The sequence below is a fragment of the Rhopilema esculentum genome, chromosome 7 (assembly GCF_057945365.1).
Source record: "Rhopilema esculentum isolate cy_ngs chromosome 7, ASM5794536v1, whole genome shotgun sequence".
NCBI classification, from domain to species: domain Eukaryota; kingdom Metazoa; phylum Cnidaria; class Scyphozoa; order Rhizostomeae; family Rhizostomatidae; genus Rhopilema; species Rhopilema esculentum.
Genome location: NC_142821.1, coordinates 9644147 through 9662745, shown reverse-complemented (window position 1 = coordinate 9662745; position 18599 = coordinate 9644147). Strand labels below are relative to the sequence as shown.

Sequence of the window (18599 nt, the reverse complement as noted above, 5' to 3'; positions counted from 1 at the left end):
CGAGCATGTATTGTATTCTCAAAAGGAGGCTGTTCAATAATTAGAATCAAAAATCTTTTACAATTGGGATTGCATCACAGACAGTTAGAGTACCACAGCTGGAGAAAATGTCGATTTTTACTCCAACAAATCAAATACGGCTGACAAATGTAGCCATAGTAAGGCACAAGAAGGCAGGAAAGCGGTTTGAAATTGCCTGTTATAAAAACAAAGTTGTGTCTTGGAGAAAAGGAGCGTATGTTGAAACTTCTTCTCATAAAAAAATCAACGAACAGATATTACGTACAGATATTTTATTTTTTTCCTAGTAAATGTACTAAGTAGGACTATTCTTTTTGTGTACGAAGAATGAGTACACTATGTGGTAGGTCGAGAGGAACGCATGTATGTATGTATGTATGTATATATATATATATATATATACAGTGGCGTAGCTAGCCAAATAGCAGTGGTCATGCCCTCCCCTCAAATTTGAAAAAAATATGGGTGTGGCCAAATTTTACCACGCCCAATTTTTTAGTTGATGAGTTCCTTTTGGAAATTTTTATTTTAAGGCTTGTGACTTATAAAAAAAATTTGATTAACTTTTGGAATGAGCTTTTCTTATTTCATAGCAATCATCTTGTTACACCATGAAATGACCTTTATCTTATAGCTGTGACACTGTTTTGGTTTGTCGGTAATTTATACAGACAGAGTTCTGACAATTTCCAAACAGAACTGTACAAAAAACATTAAAAAACATTAGTTTAGTATAGTAGATAAACTTAGCTTAAATCAAAAATTGTGTTGTTCTCCTAATTTCTTTCAATTTGCAGGCTGAAATACATTTGTAAATTTTAGAGATAAGCTAAAATTTTTGTATGAAACAATAAATCACATGAAACTGAATGGGAGCTTTTTGGTCATCTTTTCCACAAATAGTCTTATTATCAATCTATTGAAGATATTTAAAAGCCATCACGATTAATTAGCAACCTCAATAGAACTGATAGATGAATAAAACAAATTAGCAAATGAATATGCAATGTAAATATTGATATGAAATATTGGAAGCTAAAATAATGGATAGGCCTAGTTGCAAAATGTTTTCTGCAAAGTTAGACTTAATAGAAAAATACTTTGCAAAATAAGTTTAGCTTAACAAAAACATTGATGTTTCCACATATACTTGTGGCAAATATCCACATGATTGGATTGTTCTTACTAAATCTAGCAAACAAGGCTTGTAAATGAAATAATTTGATCTTGTAAATTTTCAAATACATCAAAAGTTGTAATAATGAAATAAAACTGTTTAACTAACAAGATCAGTAACATGCTTGACTTGTCTCTGGTCATTTTACTTCAACAGCTATAAGTAGTAAAAAGGTACTTTCAGCTACAAGTGAAGTCAGTAGAGCTTTGAGTTTGACTTTAATTGTGTGTAAAAACAGTGTTATTGCATGTGATAATAAACAAAAAATTGAAGAATAACTTTAAGCAAGTTTTGGCATTCCCTACCCATTAACTACAATCTTATTGTCCTAATCATAATATGGTAACAATGATTTTTAAGGGCTTAACAGTTTCTGAATATGCTGCAAGATGTCTGGAAAGTTTAAGCTCTCAAATCTGTTGGTTTGGAAAATAACACTGCTATCTTCTCCATCCATCTCCAGTGAACAGCACCAAGATTTGGCATTCATTTAATCAAGAAGATTTTCTCCAAATGTTCAACTAGTAACAATTGATTACTGAAAAGGCTAAGAGTTTGGTTTGGTTGCATATAATGATCCTGCTCGCTGATTTTATGTCCAAAAATGGCCTTTTGTGCCTGTCACTTCTCCACATAGTGCAACACCATTAAGGCTGAAAAACCCTGCCATTGCCATAAAATGTTCTGGAGATTAACATGAGTCGTGGCTGCTTGCCAATAAGCTTTTGCTTGCATTTTACTTACAGAGAATTACCTCCCAGCTCATGGATCTAGGCATAGCAGCGCCGCCATCGATGCCTCGCATTTGCGTTCACGAAATAACACAGGGTGGTTCTGATGATTATAATGATGGTCAAGCCCTCTCGAAATGGCATGACTAGCCTTTGTTCTCTCCTGCGTCACTCCTATTGTTAGGCATGACCAAACATAGGGAACCAGCGTTATGGGCATGACTAAAACACAGGGTTTGGTCATGCTCATAGTTATGGGCATGACTAAATTGGAAACCCTCTGTTTAAGTCATGCCCGACAATAGAAGAGCGCCTTCGGAGGGCTCCATATTCTTGCGTGGAACCATAGGGCTCCAAAGGCGAATGGCTTGAGCTATTTCATCAGGAAAATAGGACTTTATTCTTACGAAAATATAATTTTTTGAAAAATGTTATCTCTGGAAATAGATGGTCATGCCCGGCATGACAAGCATGACCGCTAGCTACGCCACTGTATATATATATTGACGCTTTTCCGTAACTTTTTTGATATGCAAGGCATGCTCGTAAAATGATGATGACTCAACATCATCAGCAAGACAACGATCCAAAAAAACTATTGTCTCATTGCCAAAAGGGAAGCTGGCACAGCTACCCTCAGGGACGAAAACAAGTTGCTAATTTTGGGGGGGCGTTGAAGTATGAAAATTCCAACTTTAAGTGATAAATTTTTCATTCGACCAGTAGATCTGTTGTACCTACCAAATTGATATTTGTAAATAGCCCGAACACCATAGTTCTATTTTCTTTATAATTACCAAATCTTTACTCAATAATTAGCCTAAAGCATAAAAGCCTAAATCTCTAAATTTTGATTAACATGAAACAAACATTAAACATACTGTAAGAAGTAAAGCAACATTTAAGCAAAACCAGTATTAGATATACTTAATGATTAGTAGTATTCTTTCAGATCAATTGATCAATTTTATCTAAAATACATTTTTTCACGATATAGAAGCACCAAGAATTTGGGCCTTTTATTTTCGTTCTTGATCGAAAAAAACTACCTTTAAACTTTTCAGAGGGCCAAATGCCTTTTCATTCTTTACAATTGAAATGATGATTTGAGAACAAACTTGTGCATATGCCTGATTCGAAAGATGAAATACTCTTCTTTGATCAAATACTTCTACTGCAGTTTTTGCAATGTGTTCTTGCTTCACAGCAGTTTTGTCATAGGAATTTATGATAAGGACTCAAGGACATTAACAAATAACAGGGGGAGTTTAGCATAAACTCGTTTTTTATAAGAAGCGTTGAGAATTTTTAGTACTGAAAGATTCTTAATCTTTTATTGAATTAACTACTCGTAGTTTCTAAAAAAATTCCCACTCTAATATTTTCTGATCAATGCGGGTATTATTATTCCAAACTGTAAGTTTCAAGTTTCTTATCCGTAAGTTCACCTTGCCTGTTCGTAATTTGATTCAACTCCCGTCAGAAAGAAAGAAAAAGAAAACGGGGCAAGTGTGCAATTTGGATCCAGTGGAGACTGGATTCACAATAGAAAACGATTGGATGGGTCAGCTTCAGCCTGTGAATTTTAATATTTAGAATTTTTATATTTAAAATAAAAAAACTTCTTAAAATATAAAATTCACAAGCTTAGGCCTAAGAAAAAAATTCCAAGTCAACCGTTACGTTTTCCAACTGCAACTGGATTTTCCAAACTTTGGGGGGGCGTTACGCCCCCCACGCCCCCCTATTATTTACGTGCCTGGCTACCCTTTGTTGCATCGTATAAATTTTTTATACAGATATAGCGGCAATAAAAATTTCGATTGGAAAAAATGTATTGCTATTGTAAATAATGCCATTATTTTTCTTCCCATATCAGGGCCCTGTGCTTCTACCTTGAAGTTATCTTCACAAGCACACTATTTAGCGAACGTCCAAGCAGAATCCTGAGTGCATCCAGGAAATACTGTATAAGTGTAAATAGCACTAATGAAGCCACATTATCCACCTTTTATGATTTTGACTTCAAAAGGCAGAAGCCCGGCAAAAGACATTCACAGCCAACATATCTTATCTGAAACTCAGGCTAATAGCTTAACCAACTGACAAATAACTAGCAAAAAATTGATTAATCAAAAGAATGCTGACTATAGCACATGAAACATATTGGTTAGCAATGCTTGAGTCAAGGGAGGTACGCTTTGCAAGACTTCAACTTCCCTGGCTGGGGGGTTTTGCCCAAGTGCCCTGAGACATAGTCTATGCCTGAGACAAATACAAAGCAGGCAGAGAAGGATCATCTATAACTGGCAACAGCTGTTTAGCTTGATGTGAGGCCTTCTTTCTCTTGAATCTAGACCAGGGGTATAGAGCTAGGGGGCTTGGGGGCTGAGCCCCCCTTGTTAATGCTGAAAATTAGCCCATTTCTACTTTTCCTGCTGTTATTAGCAACAATATGTGCAAGAGCCACCCTTGTTATTTTGATACTCCCTACACCATTGCTCTAGACGGACTTGTCAGTGAAGAATTTCACAGCATTCTTAACTGTCTACAACAGCATCAGAACAGTACCAGTATTCTTCGTACACAGCGACAGGATACCTACCTTTCAATAATGCTATTCCATTACATTCTTAGAGAAAAAGATATTGATGAAGTTCTGCAAACGAATCAAGTGTTTTCAAACGTTTCCAAAGGTCAGGTTGCAAAGAAGGATGACCTTGTTAAAGCCTATGGAACAGATGATATTGATAAAGTTTGTATAGAGGTAAACATTATTTTTGTCTCACGTTTGAATATTTTACCTGCAATCTAGCATTTGCTTTGATCTGAGGGTGGTGCTTAAAAAGAAATTTAGGGAGGCTTATTTCTTGATTTATGCTGACCAAAAAGTTTGCCTAGCACACTGTAAGTAATGCAGGCGAATAAATAAAGGCTGTCAGTACAAATTTAACCTTATTAGTATTCAAGCATCATAATACAATCAAAATTGTTAAGAGGCTATTGGAACCTAGCCCCTCTAAACAGTTTAATTGCAATATGTATAAATTAGAGACTATGTAGATCTACTCTTGAACATTTTGACAAACTGTTTTGAAATCTAGCAAGGAACCTTGAATCCAACTTTCAATATTTCAAACAGATACTTAAAAAGGGAGAACTTCAAGTTTCTGAAAAGGAAAGAGGACAACAACTGGAAGCAATGTTTCGAGATATTGCAACTGTAGTTTCAGAAAAATGTGTGAATCCAGAGACAAAAAGACCATATCCTGTTGGTGTCATTGAAAGAGCCATGAAAGAGATACATTACTCTGTCAAACCAACTAGAAGTACAAAACAGCAGGTAAGGGGAATTTAGGGATCTGCTAAAAAGTTTTCAGTGACTCTTTTTCTTTTGCAGCTGTCCTTTGATTATATAAAGCCTTCTAATTTGTATCTGGGGTTCCGGCTTCATAGCTTTGAAAGGTATTTTAAGGATACCTGAAAGATATGCTTATCATGTTGTATCCTGGTAAATCCTCTTGACATACCACACCCTGTGATTTCTTAGCCTGGAATTACAAGGAGCTGGTAATTCCCCTTGATCTAAGTGACATATGTGTCAGGGGCAGACACTTGGTCAAATATTGGGGGGGCAAGCCTATTGTTTTAATAAGATGACAACACATTTCCTATTGTTTAAGAACAAAAGACCATTGTCCTCTAAAGTATTGGGGGCAGTTGCCCCCCCCCCCAAGTGTCTGCCATGGATCTGTGTTCATGGCAGGGACTCAAACCCCAGACCCTTGGTTCTGTAGTCCAAACTCTAACCAGTGAGCCTTCCTCATACCTAAAATTTTTACATGAAACTGAATATTTCAAGAAAAACAATATAGAATATAGGTCAAAAAGGGTATATTTTTGAAATGTTTTTAGAGAACTGGTCAGATGATAAATGTTAAGAAATGTGCACAACATTTGTATGGTATTTTCTTTCCATTTTTAGGCTTTGGAAGTTATAAAGCAGCTGAAGGAGTCAATACCAATTGCAAGGGCCCAGATGAGGGTAAAATTGTTTCTACCAAAAGAGTTTGGCAAAAAGGTCAGAGAAAAACTTGTGCAGAATATTGATAAAATTGAAAATGAAGAATGGGACAGTGGTTCCTTAGAAATGGTGAGTAATTAAATTGTCATGAAAATGGCTTTGGAAAAAGCAATTAACATTTCACAACATACTGAAAACTTTTTTGTCTGACGCTCCTCAGAGTATAAAATATCAGAATAGAGGTCCGAAAGAACATGATGGAAAACATATATTTGGTTGTGAATCGCAATAAGCCATTCAGAAAACTCAAGCATATGATTGGCATAGTTGCCTAATCAGTGCTGAGTTCCTATAGAAAAATTACCGCTGAAGTCCAAGAGAGAAAACAAACACCTTCTGTCTACACAATGGCAGATTTTGGCTGTATGTAGACTGTTTCCAAAACTGCTAGATTTTAATAAGATCATCTTGTTTATCATGACACTGTGTTTCCTATTAGTTCTCCCCAAGAAATAGTTATGAGGGAGTTTTCTTATTGAACTTTGATTTTTTAATAACTTCATTGACCAGACAATAAAATCTTTACAGTACCTAAGGCTTAAAAAATTCCCACCTGACAGATTTAAGAAGGTATCACATTTGCTCATGTTATAGGTTCTTCAATTGTAGGTATGTCTGATAGATCCTGGATCATATCGCAACATAGATGAAGTACTACAGAGTGAAACAAAAGGAAGAGGGACACTTGAGATGCTGAGCCTGAAAGATATTGAGGAGGGTGAAGAGACCATTGAATGATCAATGCTTCAATTGTCTTGGCTGTAAAAATTTCTGGTTTTTTTTTGCATGCAATTCAAATCATTTAGTTTACGCATATATCATATAAAGTTTGTTCTGTTTTCTTTTGAACTCTGCAAGTTTGAATTGACCTGGAAGAATAATTGTTCTTTCAAACGCAATTATTGGCATATAAGTATGCTTTACCACATCTGCATGAACATTTAAACAGTTATGAGGTGTTAGACAATCTTGTTTCTTATGTGAACTCTGCCAACATTGTGAAATGAAAGCAAACCAAAGTTAGCTCTCTAATTTTCAGTCAACTTTTGATTCCAAATACATATCATAGTTATGTTGAACTAATATGTCAGCCAAAAAAGATTTTACATGAAAATTCAGAAATGGAAGACTAAAAATGATTATATAGAAAGATTATGATGATTTTATTTCTAGGTGCTTTAATAAAAGGAATTTGAAAAACTATAAAATATCAATAACACTAAATATTTTCAAAAAATGGAGAAGAAAAATGGGCCCCGGGGAAGAAGATGCTTGATTGTCTGCCTTTTACAGATAGATCTGGTGTAACAATGAAATGACATTGCAATCACACATTGAATGAAAAACAATCAAACAGCTTACAAATTGTTACTTACAAAGTGGATATTTTACACTATTATAATATTACAATATTATTAAGTACAAAAACCATGAAAAACAATAAATGCTACCCTGACTAAAGCATTTTGACAACAGACTTCTACATCAAATGGTTCCTCTGCTATTGACTGGGTGTTAAGGTTCCTCTACTAAGGCAAAGGGGATATTGTTAAATAAGTTCTTTTACCAATTAATATTGAATGTTACAATCAAACATCCATGGTTATAAGCCTAAAAGGTGTGTGTTATCCATACAAATATTTTATGCCTAACATTATAAAATGTCAACTGGTGTTGAGAAACAAATACTTTTGCTACTTTTTTATGACCTTATTGTGTCATTTAAATATACATAATAAGTACCTTGATATAAAAATTATACACAACACAACAACAAATTCATTTATCTCAATTGGTAGTGCACACCAGATTGGAACTTCAAAGTTTGTACTTGAAGATCCTTGGGGTGCACTTGAAAACTGTGGTGTGCAAATGTAAGAAGATTTGTGCGCAGAGCACATGAAATATCAGCATTTTAGTGACATATGGCGCACATTCTTGCTACAGTGAGTCAGAACAAGAGGTGCACATTATCATTCTTAAAATGAACAAATGTTTCTTATTCTGGATGTCAATGCTTTTAGAAATTGAGAAGAATTCTATCACTGCTTGTACTATTGTTACCATAGAAGAGCTGAATGCCCGTCCAAGCGATTTGGAGTCTGCGCAGTATCAATCTCAAGGTCATCGCCCTTCATCCTTTCTTTGTGAATTTGAGCCCGTACAATGATTGAATCACAATTTTTGAACTAAATGAGAGCTCACGGAACATGATAAGATGATATGACATTGTCAAAAAAAATCGTAATTGGACCCCCCCCCTGACTATTTCCATTGTAATTTTGGCGCATATTAATTTCAATTTTAGTGCGCCAAAATTTTATCTGTCTCCTGACATTTAGTGCGCAGTTAATGAACTTTCCAACCTGAAGTGCACACAAAAATTCCCCACTGAACTTGCGAAACTGCTGTTGACACGTATCATAAATCAAACATGTTCAGTACAAGGACTGGGCTCTGGGAATTTTCGCTTGGTCAATAACGGCAGTCAGACTCGACTTCGTTGGCTTCGACTTAACATTTTCACTACCATGTCTTGGGACAGCAAGATTCTCAGAAGATTTTGCAGTTTCTTTACTTGATACGGACTTCTTTTGTAAAGCCATTCTTTTTACCACATCAGATATTGTGTTTGGATTGACATTCAAGCGTAAAAGATCAACAATGATCTTAAAAACATCCTGACTCATTTTAACGCCACTTAGCTGGCATATTTCGAAGAGCTCGTCGTCGACAGATTTGTTTCTCGAGTACCCTGACGTTTTTGTTGCTTCCACTGTGACTTTGAATAAGTCAGGCTGTGACCTAGACTTCCTTTTCACGTCTGCGGCAGACTCTTTCGTTAGGAGCCTAGCTGCCGCCATATTTGTGTACTTGATACCACTGCTTGATACCTGTTCCATACCTGTGAAAGTTGCGCGGCAAGTAGCCTCGGAATAAATTGGAGGTTGAACAAAGATGTTCTACGATACCAACGAAAGTTGAGCGTTATATTTCTTAGTTAACTAACGAATTTATTGGAAATGATTCAAAAATGTCAGTAAGTCAAATTGAATTTGTTTTCTGCTGAAAATCACACGCCAGCCTCTTTGCTGGCTGGAGAAATGGAGAAAGCACTCGTTCGTAAAAGAAAAGTCGAAAGTGATGCTGATGATGGTAGTATTAGTAATACAGCAAAAAGCGATACAAGTCTCGTTCAACTGACACCAACGTTTAAGGATAAAAAAACAGGGCTAGTTAAAAAGCAGTATATCTTAGAAGAGGATGAATATATCGAGGTATTTATATCTAATAAATCTATAGAACTTTTAATTGAATTGTCTCAAAGTCTGAATTGCATAAATTGTGTAAGATCAAGGGTTGTGGAAGTCTCATCTTCATACAGTTCTAGTCCACGCAATTTTAGTCAAGACTATGTATGCTGAACTCCTTGTAAGGTAGAAAAATATTGCGTGATAATGACAGGTCTTATTGGTTCCTTGGTTTTAATTTTCTTTCTACTGTCCTTTCACCACAAAATGTCAGGAGTCGTGGCTCAGTACAAAATAATTGGGAAATAAGTGATCAAACAATCAATTATATGGTCAGATTTTAGATTATTGGTTAAATGATTTTAACAGAATAACCAGAGAGGATTTCCTTTCTTATCATTTATATATAAACATATTAAATTTCAGGCTGTGGACAAAATCATAGAGAGGGATTTTTTTCCAGATCTTCCAAGATTGCAGTTGCAGACAGAGTATGTAGATGCATTGAATTCCAATGACATAGAAAAACTTAGAGCTATTGAATTGAAACTTGACAGAGGATTGTCTGTGAGAAGATTTAATGGTAAGATAACTTTTTGTACAAAGTTTTAAGGCGCATAAGCTCAAAAGTATTACTTAAATAAAGTATCAGGAAGGAATAAAACTGCAACATAGAATTTTTTAAAACAATTTTTTTCATGTTGCTAAATGCTCAGGTAGTCTTATATTCTCTTAGCCCTCAGTGTATGAAATTTTAATGTCTGATAATCTTTTCTCTACCATCTAGCATTTGATATTTGATCATTTATAAGAACAAGCATCTGATTTTAAAAGCTGCTAAGCTTGGATATCCATTTTTTACCAGCAAAATTTAATAGGATAATGGACTTTAGTAAATACAAGGCATGTTTTGTTCATGCATCTTTTTTGCTTAAGTAAAAACAATCTTAGCAAAAAGTTTAGTTTATCAAAATTAATTTTTTTTCTACTTTTGAAAGTCATCATTAACTAATTGCTTTTACAGACAACACACCAAGCGTATTTGAGACTCCATCAATAGACCAGGCTAAAACACCATCTGGAAATACTGAAACACTAAAAACCCAACCAAGCAATATTGTTAATGTTACAGATAAAACACCAAATGTTTCCTTGGATAAATTTCTTGCCAAGCATACAAGTGAAGACAATGCTTCTTTTGAAAGAATTATGGAAGAATCAAAACTTAGGATAAGAGATAAATTTGCTTGGTTATTCAAGGCTGAGGGAAGTCAGGCCGATAAGCAGCATGCAAATCTAGCACTTCCTAGTTGTGAGGAACAAGCACAGAAATACCTTGATGACAAGCCATATAACCTTGATTCATGGACTTATCAATCAAGAAACGCCCTCATGTATGTACCAAAAGGTGTTGATTTGAGTTCTGCAGAAAAAATTTTGCAGAAGGGGAAGAAAGAAAGAGAGATAAAGCATGAAAATACAAGATTCAATGCAGATCCTTTTCACTCCTTGGCTTGCAAAGCAGCTCTTACAGAAGCAGCAAGTGTCAATGCTAACATCAAGAAACAAGTAGGGAAAGTTGGAGTAGATGGTTCCTTAGAAGCTGCCTCAGTAACTCCAACAGTTAAAGGTTATGGTTTTGTCGCTACACCGTCACCAGCACCAGGTTGGATACCCTGTTTAATATTTCATATAAAAATTATAATCAGTGTTTAATGATGAATTTAAATAGGATGAATTTGTCTATTTTACAGTTTTTATTTTTAGCAAAAACACTTAGCAGGATTTCAATCTGCCTCTTTAGTGGAGTCTCCTAGTTGTATGTTGTCATGTTATCAAAGATTTCCACTGACTATGATTAACTTGCTTTCCCATATTGGGAAAATTTTTAAAATCTGTACCAAACTTTTTTTAGATAAGATCATAAGGAACATAGAGATCTATAATTTTGCCAAGGAGATCAATGCAAGTTTTTGTTTTGAATTGCCATCAAAATTACCTTTCCATTCAGGTGCAGATTCTTCCCCTTTTATGACATGGGGAGAAATTGAGGGAACACCAATGCGCCTGGATGCAACTCCTGGTCCAGCATCTGGCCCAACATTCAAGATACCAGAGCCCCCTAGGAGAGAGCAGCTAGGGCACCAGTTGGTTGAAAAGATGAGCAAAGAACACCGCAATAAAAGAAGAGAGGCTATTGCTAGAGCAGCTGCCTCAATAGGGTAAGTTATGGAGACTTGTTCAGATAACCTTGCTCAAGTTGGTCATTAAATCCCTTCTCTATATATATAAGACTGTAGCATTTATTGCAAAATCAAAGGAATTGCTTGCTTGAAAAAGTAGAAAGCTAGCATTTGGACTACAACAACCATTACACCTTTCTACATTTAAGGCCCAACTGTCCAAGGTCGAAAAAGAAACTTTGCTTGTTGTTAAGATCCTTGTATGTTATCTCTTCTTTAGGAAATCACCTGGAAGATCATCTACAGACCGCATAACTCAGCTATCTCCTGCAGCACAAAGACTAGTTCAAGCCAATGCAAGATTGACAGGTGATTCAGCTTTGAGAAGCAGTTACTCTCCATCTCCAAGGAGACGTGCCACAACACCCACAACACCAAACATACAGAAGACTACCCCAAATGTAAGATCTTCTAGGTCAAGACTTTCAGCAGCCAACAAGACAGATGTTTCTTTAACTGATAACTTACTACAACTTCCAAAAACCTAATTTTTGCAAGATAGTTTCATTTGAAAAAGCTAAGTAGTATAGTTGCAATGAAACCATCAAACTTCAAAAAGACATTGCAATTTGACCCTCATTTTCCAAGGAAGCTTCTAAAGCTTTTACTGATATTGCAAACAAAAGGGAACAAAAATAGAAATATTACAAAAAACAACAACATCTCAGTGAAATAGGGATATTGGAGCACATTTGAGGGGGAGGGGGGGTTTTAGACAAGTTGGCAAACTTTTATTGAAGATTGCAACTACCTAGTACCTTAATTGTAAAACTTTAAAAAGCATACTTAAGCAGCACCCCTCTAGCCTCCCAGCTCCAGCATGCCTGATACAGGCAAGAATCATGTTGATGATGTTTTTTCATTCAGAAGCACTTTGGATAAACCAAAGCATGATTTTGCTTAACTTTCAGTTGCGTTATTCTCGAGTATATCAAAACATCAACTTTAAATACATTCAAAAAGAGATGGACTAAATAACAGTAAGATGTATTGCAGTGTATATTTATTTGTAGATATCAATTTAAACGCATCTGGAAATACAAATTGTATTTTTATCTGTTGGTATATAAAACAAGATTTTGGCATTTTGTCATTTTTTGATAAGCTGAGTAGCAAGTAAAGAAATAGATACATGTTCTCGTTTTTTACATTTTTGCCAATTATTTTAACATTTATTTTTACCATTTCATTTAAAATACGTTTTTAGTAAAAATTCAGAAGCTCCTGTAAGCATAATTATTATTTGTTACTTAACTTTTTTGTATTTAAAGCTTTGAAATACTGTTATAAACAGTCTTCATGTGAAATCAAAAGTATACAGCTAGAAAAACCGAGCAAAACAATAATGAAACAAAATTCATTTTAACCTTTTACTTTTATCTTAAACTTTTCTAATAGGTTAAGTTGGGTAATAGGTTTAAAATCTTAAAAATTTTAGGTAATCACTGAATGGAAAATAAACCAAATTTAGGATTTTTATGGCTCTGAAAGCTAATATTAAAATTTACAAATGATCTTTAAATATTTTTACTCTCAGCACTCAAAGGTATTAGCAGTGCAAGAACCTCCTGCTTAATTACAAAATAATCTTTAGGGTTATCTGGTGATGTCTTGTTTTCAAAGCTTGTCACTCATATATTTAGAAATTTAAAGCTATGAAATTTATGATCAGTTTTCTAACAAAACTATTAATTTTAATGTTGTTAAAATTTCTTTGACCCCTCATCACAAAGCTTTAAACATAAAGGACATTTTCATACATTTCTAGTCATTATTTTATTCTTTGTTAATAAATAGCATAAATTGTGTATAAATTTTATTTTAAATTCAGAATATAACCACTTTCGGATGGTCAACTACATGTTATAATATCATGTCCAGCCCATTTAAATTCATGTTTCATCTCTGATATGCAGCGTGAATTGTATTACTCAGCAACTTCAACTTGACTTTTTTAATTCTAAAATGATCAATTTAAGTAATTTAGTAACTAGTAATCACAATTAAAACTAGCTTTTCTTTGAAAAGGCAGGTAATGTCAACACATATTTGTGATATGAATTTGCCTTCTGGTAAAAACACAATCGACAGATTGCTTTGGCTTTGCAATCCAGCCAATTAGGCATACATCAAACAGATTTTAATTCTGTAGACAAGTATAAATCGATAATAAATTTTGAAAAAACAAACATTTCACAACATACTACTAAAAGTTTTTTCGTCTGACACTCCTCAGAGTATAAAACGTCAGAATAACGGTCCGAAAGAACACGATGGAAAATATATACCCAGTTGTCGATCGAAATAGGCCAATCAGGAGAAAATGAACTCCTTCTGTCTACACAATGGCGGCTTTTTCGTTTGTTTGTAGATCAGTTCCAAAACTGCTAGATGAAAAGACGACCGGCATTTCCACATTAAAAGTTGCACGGTTATCTGGGTTATCTAAAAAATGTTGACCGATGGCAGTATCACTTGTTTTAACAGTGTTTCTAGACCTACAAGATCGAGGAGGCTGTTCACTTTGAGGGGCAGTTTTGCTTATTATGTTGGAAGAAGTGTTGTTTGATCCTATCCTCAATATTTGGGTTGTGCGTCTATGGAGGCCCTTTAAGATATCTATATACATAAAATAAATGGAACGAACTCACCGCTTGAGAATTTAATCAATAAACAAATCTTTCATTTCTCTAACTCAATTTCATTCCTCGATCCTTACGAACTCAACTCCACACCCCATAACAAAACTAAAATCAACTAAACTGTTTCCATGGATATCAGTTAATGTGCAGTGCAATTAGAAACAACAAAGAGTATTTAAAATGCGTTAAAACAATGGTAATTATGTGTGAACAATAAGAGGACGTGAAAATGCATATAAACAGAATACTAATGAGAACAGTTCACCACAGAGCTCCCCCCCTAGAGAGCTAGTGCGATAAAGCGAACGATAAATGTCATAATTAAGGAAGTGTTAAAGGTGCAAAAGAGTAAACAGATATATTCAAGTTACGAATAAAAACGGTCTGGAAAATGAACATGACGTCCAGAGCGAGTTTTACGGATAGGTACATCGGACTCCTTTGGAGACGGAGGAATAACAGTTTCGTCACGACTCTTAACTGGAGGAGCAGATATATCAATGAAGGCTGGCTTTAACCTGTCCAAACATACCGTATCCTGTTTTCCATTGATGTCCAGTGTATAGTACTTTGGAAAACGACGAAGAATCCGGAACGGGCCACGGTAAGGAGGTTGAAGGGGAGCTTTGACACTGTCATCGCGAACGAACACATGAGTGCAGGACTGCAAATCAACAGGAATGTAGGAGCGATTTGTATGAGACCGGGTTGGCGTAGCTTGTAGCTTTGACATGTACCGACGTAAACGGTCAACGTAATTTTTCGGATCTAGAGAAGCCAAGGATGATGGAGCAAAAAATTGATGAGGGAGACGAAGTTGTGTTCCAAAAACGAGTTCAGCGGGGCTGCAGCTAAGGTCTGATTTAAAAGAGGAACGAATATTAAGCATTATCAATGGAAGGCAGTCAGTCCAATTAAGGCCGTTATCCGATGCTTTCAAGGAAGACTTCAATTGACGATGAAAGCGCTCCACAAGACCATTAGCAGAAGGGTGGTATGCAGTTGTATGGATGTGGTTGGTGCCAAGTTGCTGGGTTAAACATCTAAATAAGTTGGACTGAAATTGAGCACCACGATCCGTAGTTATGGTAGAAGGAACACCAAATATCGCAATCCATCGTTGAACAAAGGCGCGTGCAACAGTTTCTGCTGAGATGTCTGGTAGTGGTATTGCTTCAGGCCAACGCGTGAAACGATCGATACAAGTGAGAATATAACGGTGACCTTTGGAAAGCGACAAAGGGCCAACAAGATCCAGGTGAACATGATCAAAACGTACGTCAGGACACGAGAAAGTGGCAAAAGGAGTAACGGTATGACGCTGAACTTTGGAACGTTGACAATTAAGGCACGATTTGGTCCACTGGCGAATTTCCTTGTTCATGCCAGGCCAAATGAAACGCTGCGTAATAAGTTTTTGTGTGGCACGAATTCCAGGATGTGAAACAGAATGTAAACTATCAAAGACAGCACGACGGTGGAGAGCTGGAACATATGGCCGAGGATTTCCTGTAGAAGTATCACAAAGAATCGTTTTGTTCGACAATGGAAGCGGAATGTCACAAAACTGTAAGGATGTGGATGCTTCTACCTGCGAAAGTTCTTCATCAAATTGTTGTGCATCAGCAAGTTGGGAGAAATCGATCGATGAATGGATAGAATTAATAACAAGGCGTGACAGGGCATCAGCAACAGGGTTTTTAATACCTTTAATGTGTCGAATATCTGTTGTGAATTGCGATATAAAGTCCAGATGTCGAATCTCCCTAGGCGAATGACGAGAAGATGCTGAAGAAATGGCATGTATTAGAGGCTTGTGATCCGTTAAAATGAAGAACTGACGACCTTCAAGAATATGACGGAAGTGGCGAATGGAAAGGTATACTGCAAGTAATTCTTTACCGAAAGTACTGTACTTTGTTTCCGATGGTTGTAATCGCTTTGAGAAAAAGGACAGAGGGTGCCAGGTACCATCTATGTATTGCTGAAGTACGGCACCAACCGCAATATTTGAAGCATCAGTCATCAGACTGTATGGAGCTCTAGGGACTGGATGGCGGAGTAAAGTTTTGGTTGCTAAAGTAGATTTGACAGCCGTAAATGCGGTACAGGCAGACTCAGAGAGGTGAAAAGGCTGTTTTGTGTGACGAGCATTTAGAAGATCAGTTAATGGCTGCATGAGTGTTGCACAGTTTGGTATAAAACGGCGGTAAAAGTTGACGAGGCCAAGAAATTCACGTAGCGAGCGTAATGATGTTGGAGGCGGAAAATCTTGAATAATTTGAACTTTGGAGGAGAGTGGGCTGATACCGTCAGCAGAAACATGATGACCCAGAAAATCCAATGAAGCAGATCCAAATTCACTTTTTGATGGATTTATGACAATGCCGTAGTCTTGGAAACGCTGAAAAATTATACGGAGATGATGTAAATGCTCCTCTGCGCTAGCACTTGCAATTAGAACATCATCGATATAGGCATAGACGAAATCAAGGCCCCGCAGGACCTCGTCAATAAAGCGCTGAAAAGTCTGTGCAGCGTTTCGAAGGCCGAAAGGCATACGCACGAATTCGAAAAGGCCAAAAGGTGTTGTTATGGCAGTTTTTGAAATGTCGGATGGTTCAACAGGAATTTGGTGATACGCTTTAACCAAGTCGATTTTTGAGAATATATTTTTACCATGCAAAGAAGAAGAGAAATCTTGTATGTGGGGTATTGGGTAGCGGTCTGGGATGGTTATGTTGTTCAATGCGCGATAATCTCCACAAGGTCTCCAGTCACCTGGGGTGGGTTTTGGAACCATGTGAAGTGCAGAAGACCAACTACTCTTTGAAGGACGAATGATGCCTAATTGAAGCATGTGATCAAATTCCGACTTGGCGATAGCAAAACGATCTGGAGCGAGTCTTCGTGGACGACAGAAAACAGGTGGACCCTCAGTGCGAATATGGTGCGTCACAGTGTGTTTGATGGCAGTTGCTTTGTTTGAAAGACGAACAATGTCTGGAAACTCTTTTAGAAGATCTTGATAAGGCGTAGCCAGAGTCGATATCGCAAAAATGGGACAAGGTGAAGTGGCTGGGGTTGTAAGGCCTTGAATGGTGAGGTTAGTGTTTGTGTCAAGAAGTTTGTGGTGACGAAGATCCACTTTTAGACCAAAATTGGCTAAAAAATCGGCACCAAGGATTGGACGAGGCACGTCAGCGAGAATGAATACCCATGGAAAAATACGGCGTAAACCAAGATCTAAAGTGACTGACTTTTGTCCATAAGTTGCAATAGGTGTATGATTGACAGCTTGAAGAGTGATCTTTGATGGAAATTTACGCTGTTGTGAAGAAGGTGGAAGGACACTAACTTCAGCACCTGTATCAACAAGAAAACGAGTACCAGTCTTTCGGTCAGTAACATAGAAAAGACGACTGTGAGCGGAGGAACCAGACGAAGAGGCCGCCTCTAATCGCTGGTGGGACCGTTTCCCAAAGACGATGAGCGAAAAGAACATGGTGACTGACATTTTCTTGCATTAACACCAAAACGCCAATGGTACCAACATTCAGAATTAGGGTGGCGAGATCGACTTGAACTGCGAGAGGGGCGACGAGAACCAGATGAAAAACTGGAGCGACGATAAGGAGAACGACCACGAGAGGAAACTTGAGATTGTAAAGCCTGTACAGCAATGGTTAGCTGAGAAATTTGCTCTTGTAAATCGCTTGTTGAAACTAAAGGTGTTGCTGTGGCAGAAAGGGGGGACAGCAAAGGTGACGATGAAGTAACGTCTAAAATCTTATCAGCAAGAGTGGCAAGTTGATCTAGGGAAATTGTATCAGCAGAGGAAACCAAGATGGGTTGAACATTAGTCGGTAAACGTTCGAGAAACAACTGACGAAGAATACGCTCCTCGAGCTCTGCATTGCCTAAAAGCTGTCGCATTTTGCGAAGAAGTTGGGTGGGTTTTCGATCACCGAGTTCCTCTGCTACTAGTAACTGATGAAGACGTTTTCGCTCCGAAACAGACGTACGCTTGATAAGCTCGGACTTGAGGTAGTCATATTGTTGAGAAGTTGGTGGATTAAGTAATATGTCGCGAATCTCTTGAGCAACTTCTGGCGGAAGCATGGAAATGACATGGTGATATTTTGTCGATTGAGATGTAATATTGCGTGTCTGAAACTGAGCCTCAACTTGTGCAAACCAAATAGAAGGATCGGAAGGCCAGAACGGAGGTAGCTTGAGACTAACAGAAGTGATGTTCGTAGTGGAAGTTGAAGGAGTTTCAGAGGAAGTTTCGGGAGTAGACATGATGTTGGTGTGTGAAGTAAACAATGGCGCAAGGATAAAATCAAACGTAAACAAATGCAATGAAGACGTCGTGGTTACCAATTATGGAGGCCCTTTAAGATATCTATATACATAAAATAAATGGAACGAACTCACCGCTTGAGAA

At 36.9% G+C, this 18599-nt stretch overlaps 3 protein-coding genes across 3 annotated transcripts; 2 read left to right on the top strand and 1 right to left on the bottom strand.

Annotated features, from left to right (window-relative positions):
* The first annotated feature begins 47 nt into the window (after positions 1-47).
* LOC135684032 (ribosome maturation protein SBDS) lies at positions 48-6840 on the top strand. Its single transcript, XM_065199477.2, has 5 exons — positions 48-235; positions 4567-4696; positions 5072-5272; positions 5915-6082; positions 6623-6840. Exons 1-5 carry the CDS (start codon positions 108-110, stop codon positions 6749-6751), a joined length of 756 nt encoding a protein of 251 aa, XP_065055549.2. The 5' UTR covers positions 48-107; the 3' UTR covers positions 6752-6840.
* A 500-nt stretch (positions 6841-7340) lies between these two features.
* On the bottom strand, positions 7341-8951 carry LOC148959962 (mitotic-spindle organizing protein 2B-like). Its single transcript, XM_089109113.1, has one exon. The coding sequence runs from the start codon at positions 8914-8916 to the stop codon at positions 8452-8454; it is 465 nt and encodes a 154-aa protein (XP_088965239.1). The 5' UTR covers positions 8917-8951; the 3' UTR covers positions 7341-8451.
* A 21-nt stretch (positions 8952-8972) lies between these two features.
* Positions 8973-12130, top strand: LOC135684027 (splicing factor ESS-2 homolog). Its single transcript, XM_065199472.2, has 5 exons — positions 8973-9291; positions 9691-9847; positions 10289-10930; positions 11276-11486; positions 11728-12130. Exons 1-5 carry the CDS (start codon positions 9118-9120, stop codon positions 11993-11995), a joined length of 1452 nt encoding a protein of 483 aa, XP_065055544.2. The 5' UTR covers positions 8973-9117; the 3' UTR covers positions 11996-12130.
* Positions 12131-18599: the final 6469 nt, after the last annotated feature.

Excerpts from the sequence above, each read along its gene's own strand:
- LOC135684032 (XM_065199477.2), top strand. The coding sequence starts at position 108 with ATGTCGATTTTTACTCCAACAAATCAAATACGGCTGACAAATGTAGCC. Across the intron at positions 236-4,566 it reads GTGTCTTGGAGAAAAGGAGC|AGAAAAAGATATTGATGAAG; the intron begins GTATGTTGAAAC and ends TTACATTCTTAG. Across the intron at positions 5,273-5,914 it reads CTAGAAGTACAAAACAGCAG|GCTTTGGAAGTTATAAAGCA; the intron begins GTAAGGGGAATT and ends TTCCATTTTTAG.
- LOC148959962 (XM_089109113.1), bottom strand. The coding sequence starts at position 8,916 with ATGGAACAGGTATCAAGCAGTGGTATCAAGTACACAAATATGGCGGCA.
- LOC135684027 (XM_065199472.2), top strand. The coding sequence starts at position 9,118 with ATGGAGAAAGCACTCGTTCGTAAAAGAAAAGTCGAAAGTGATGCTGAT. Across the intron at positions 10,931-11,275 it reads TACACCGTCACCAGCACCAG|GTGCAGATTCTTCCCCTTTT; the intron begins GTTGGATACCCT and ends CTTTCCATTCAG. Across the intron at positions 11,487-11,727 it reads AGAGCAGCTGCCTCAATAGG|GAAATCACCTGGAAGATCAT; the intron begins GTAAGTTATGGA and ends TCTCTTCTTTAG.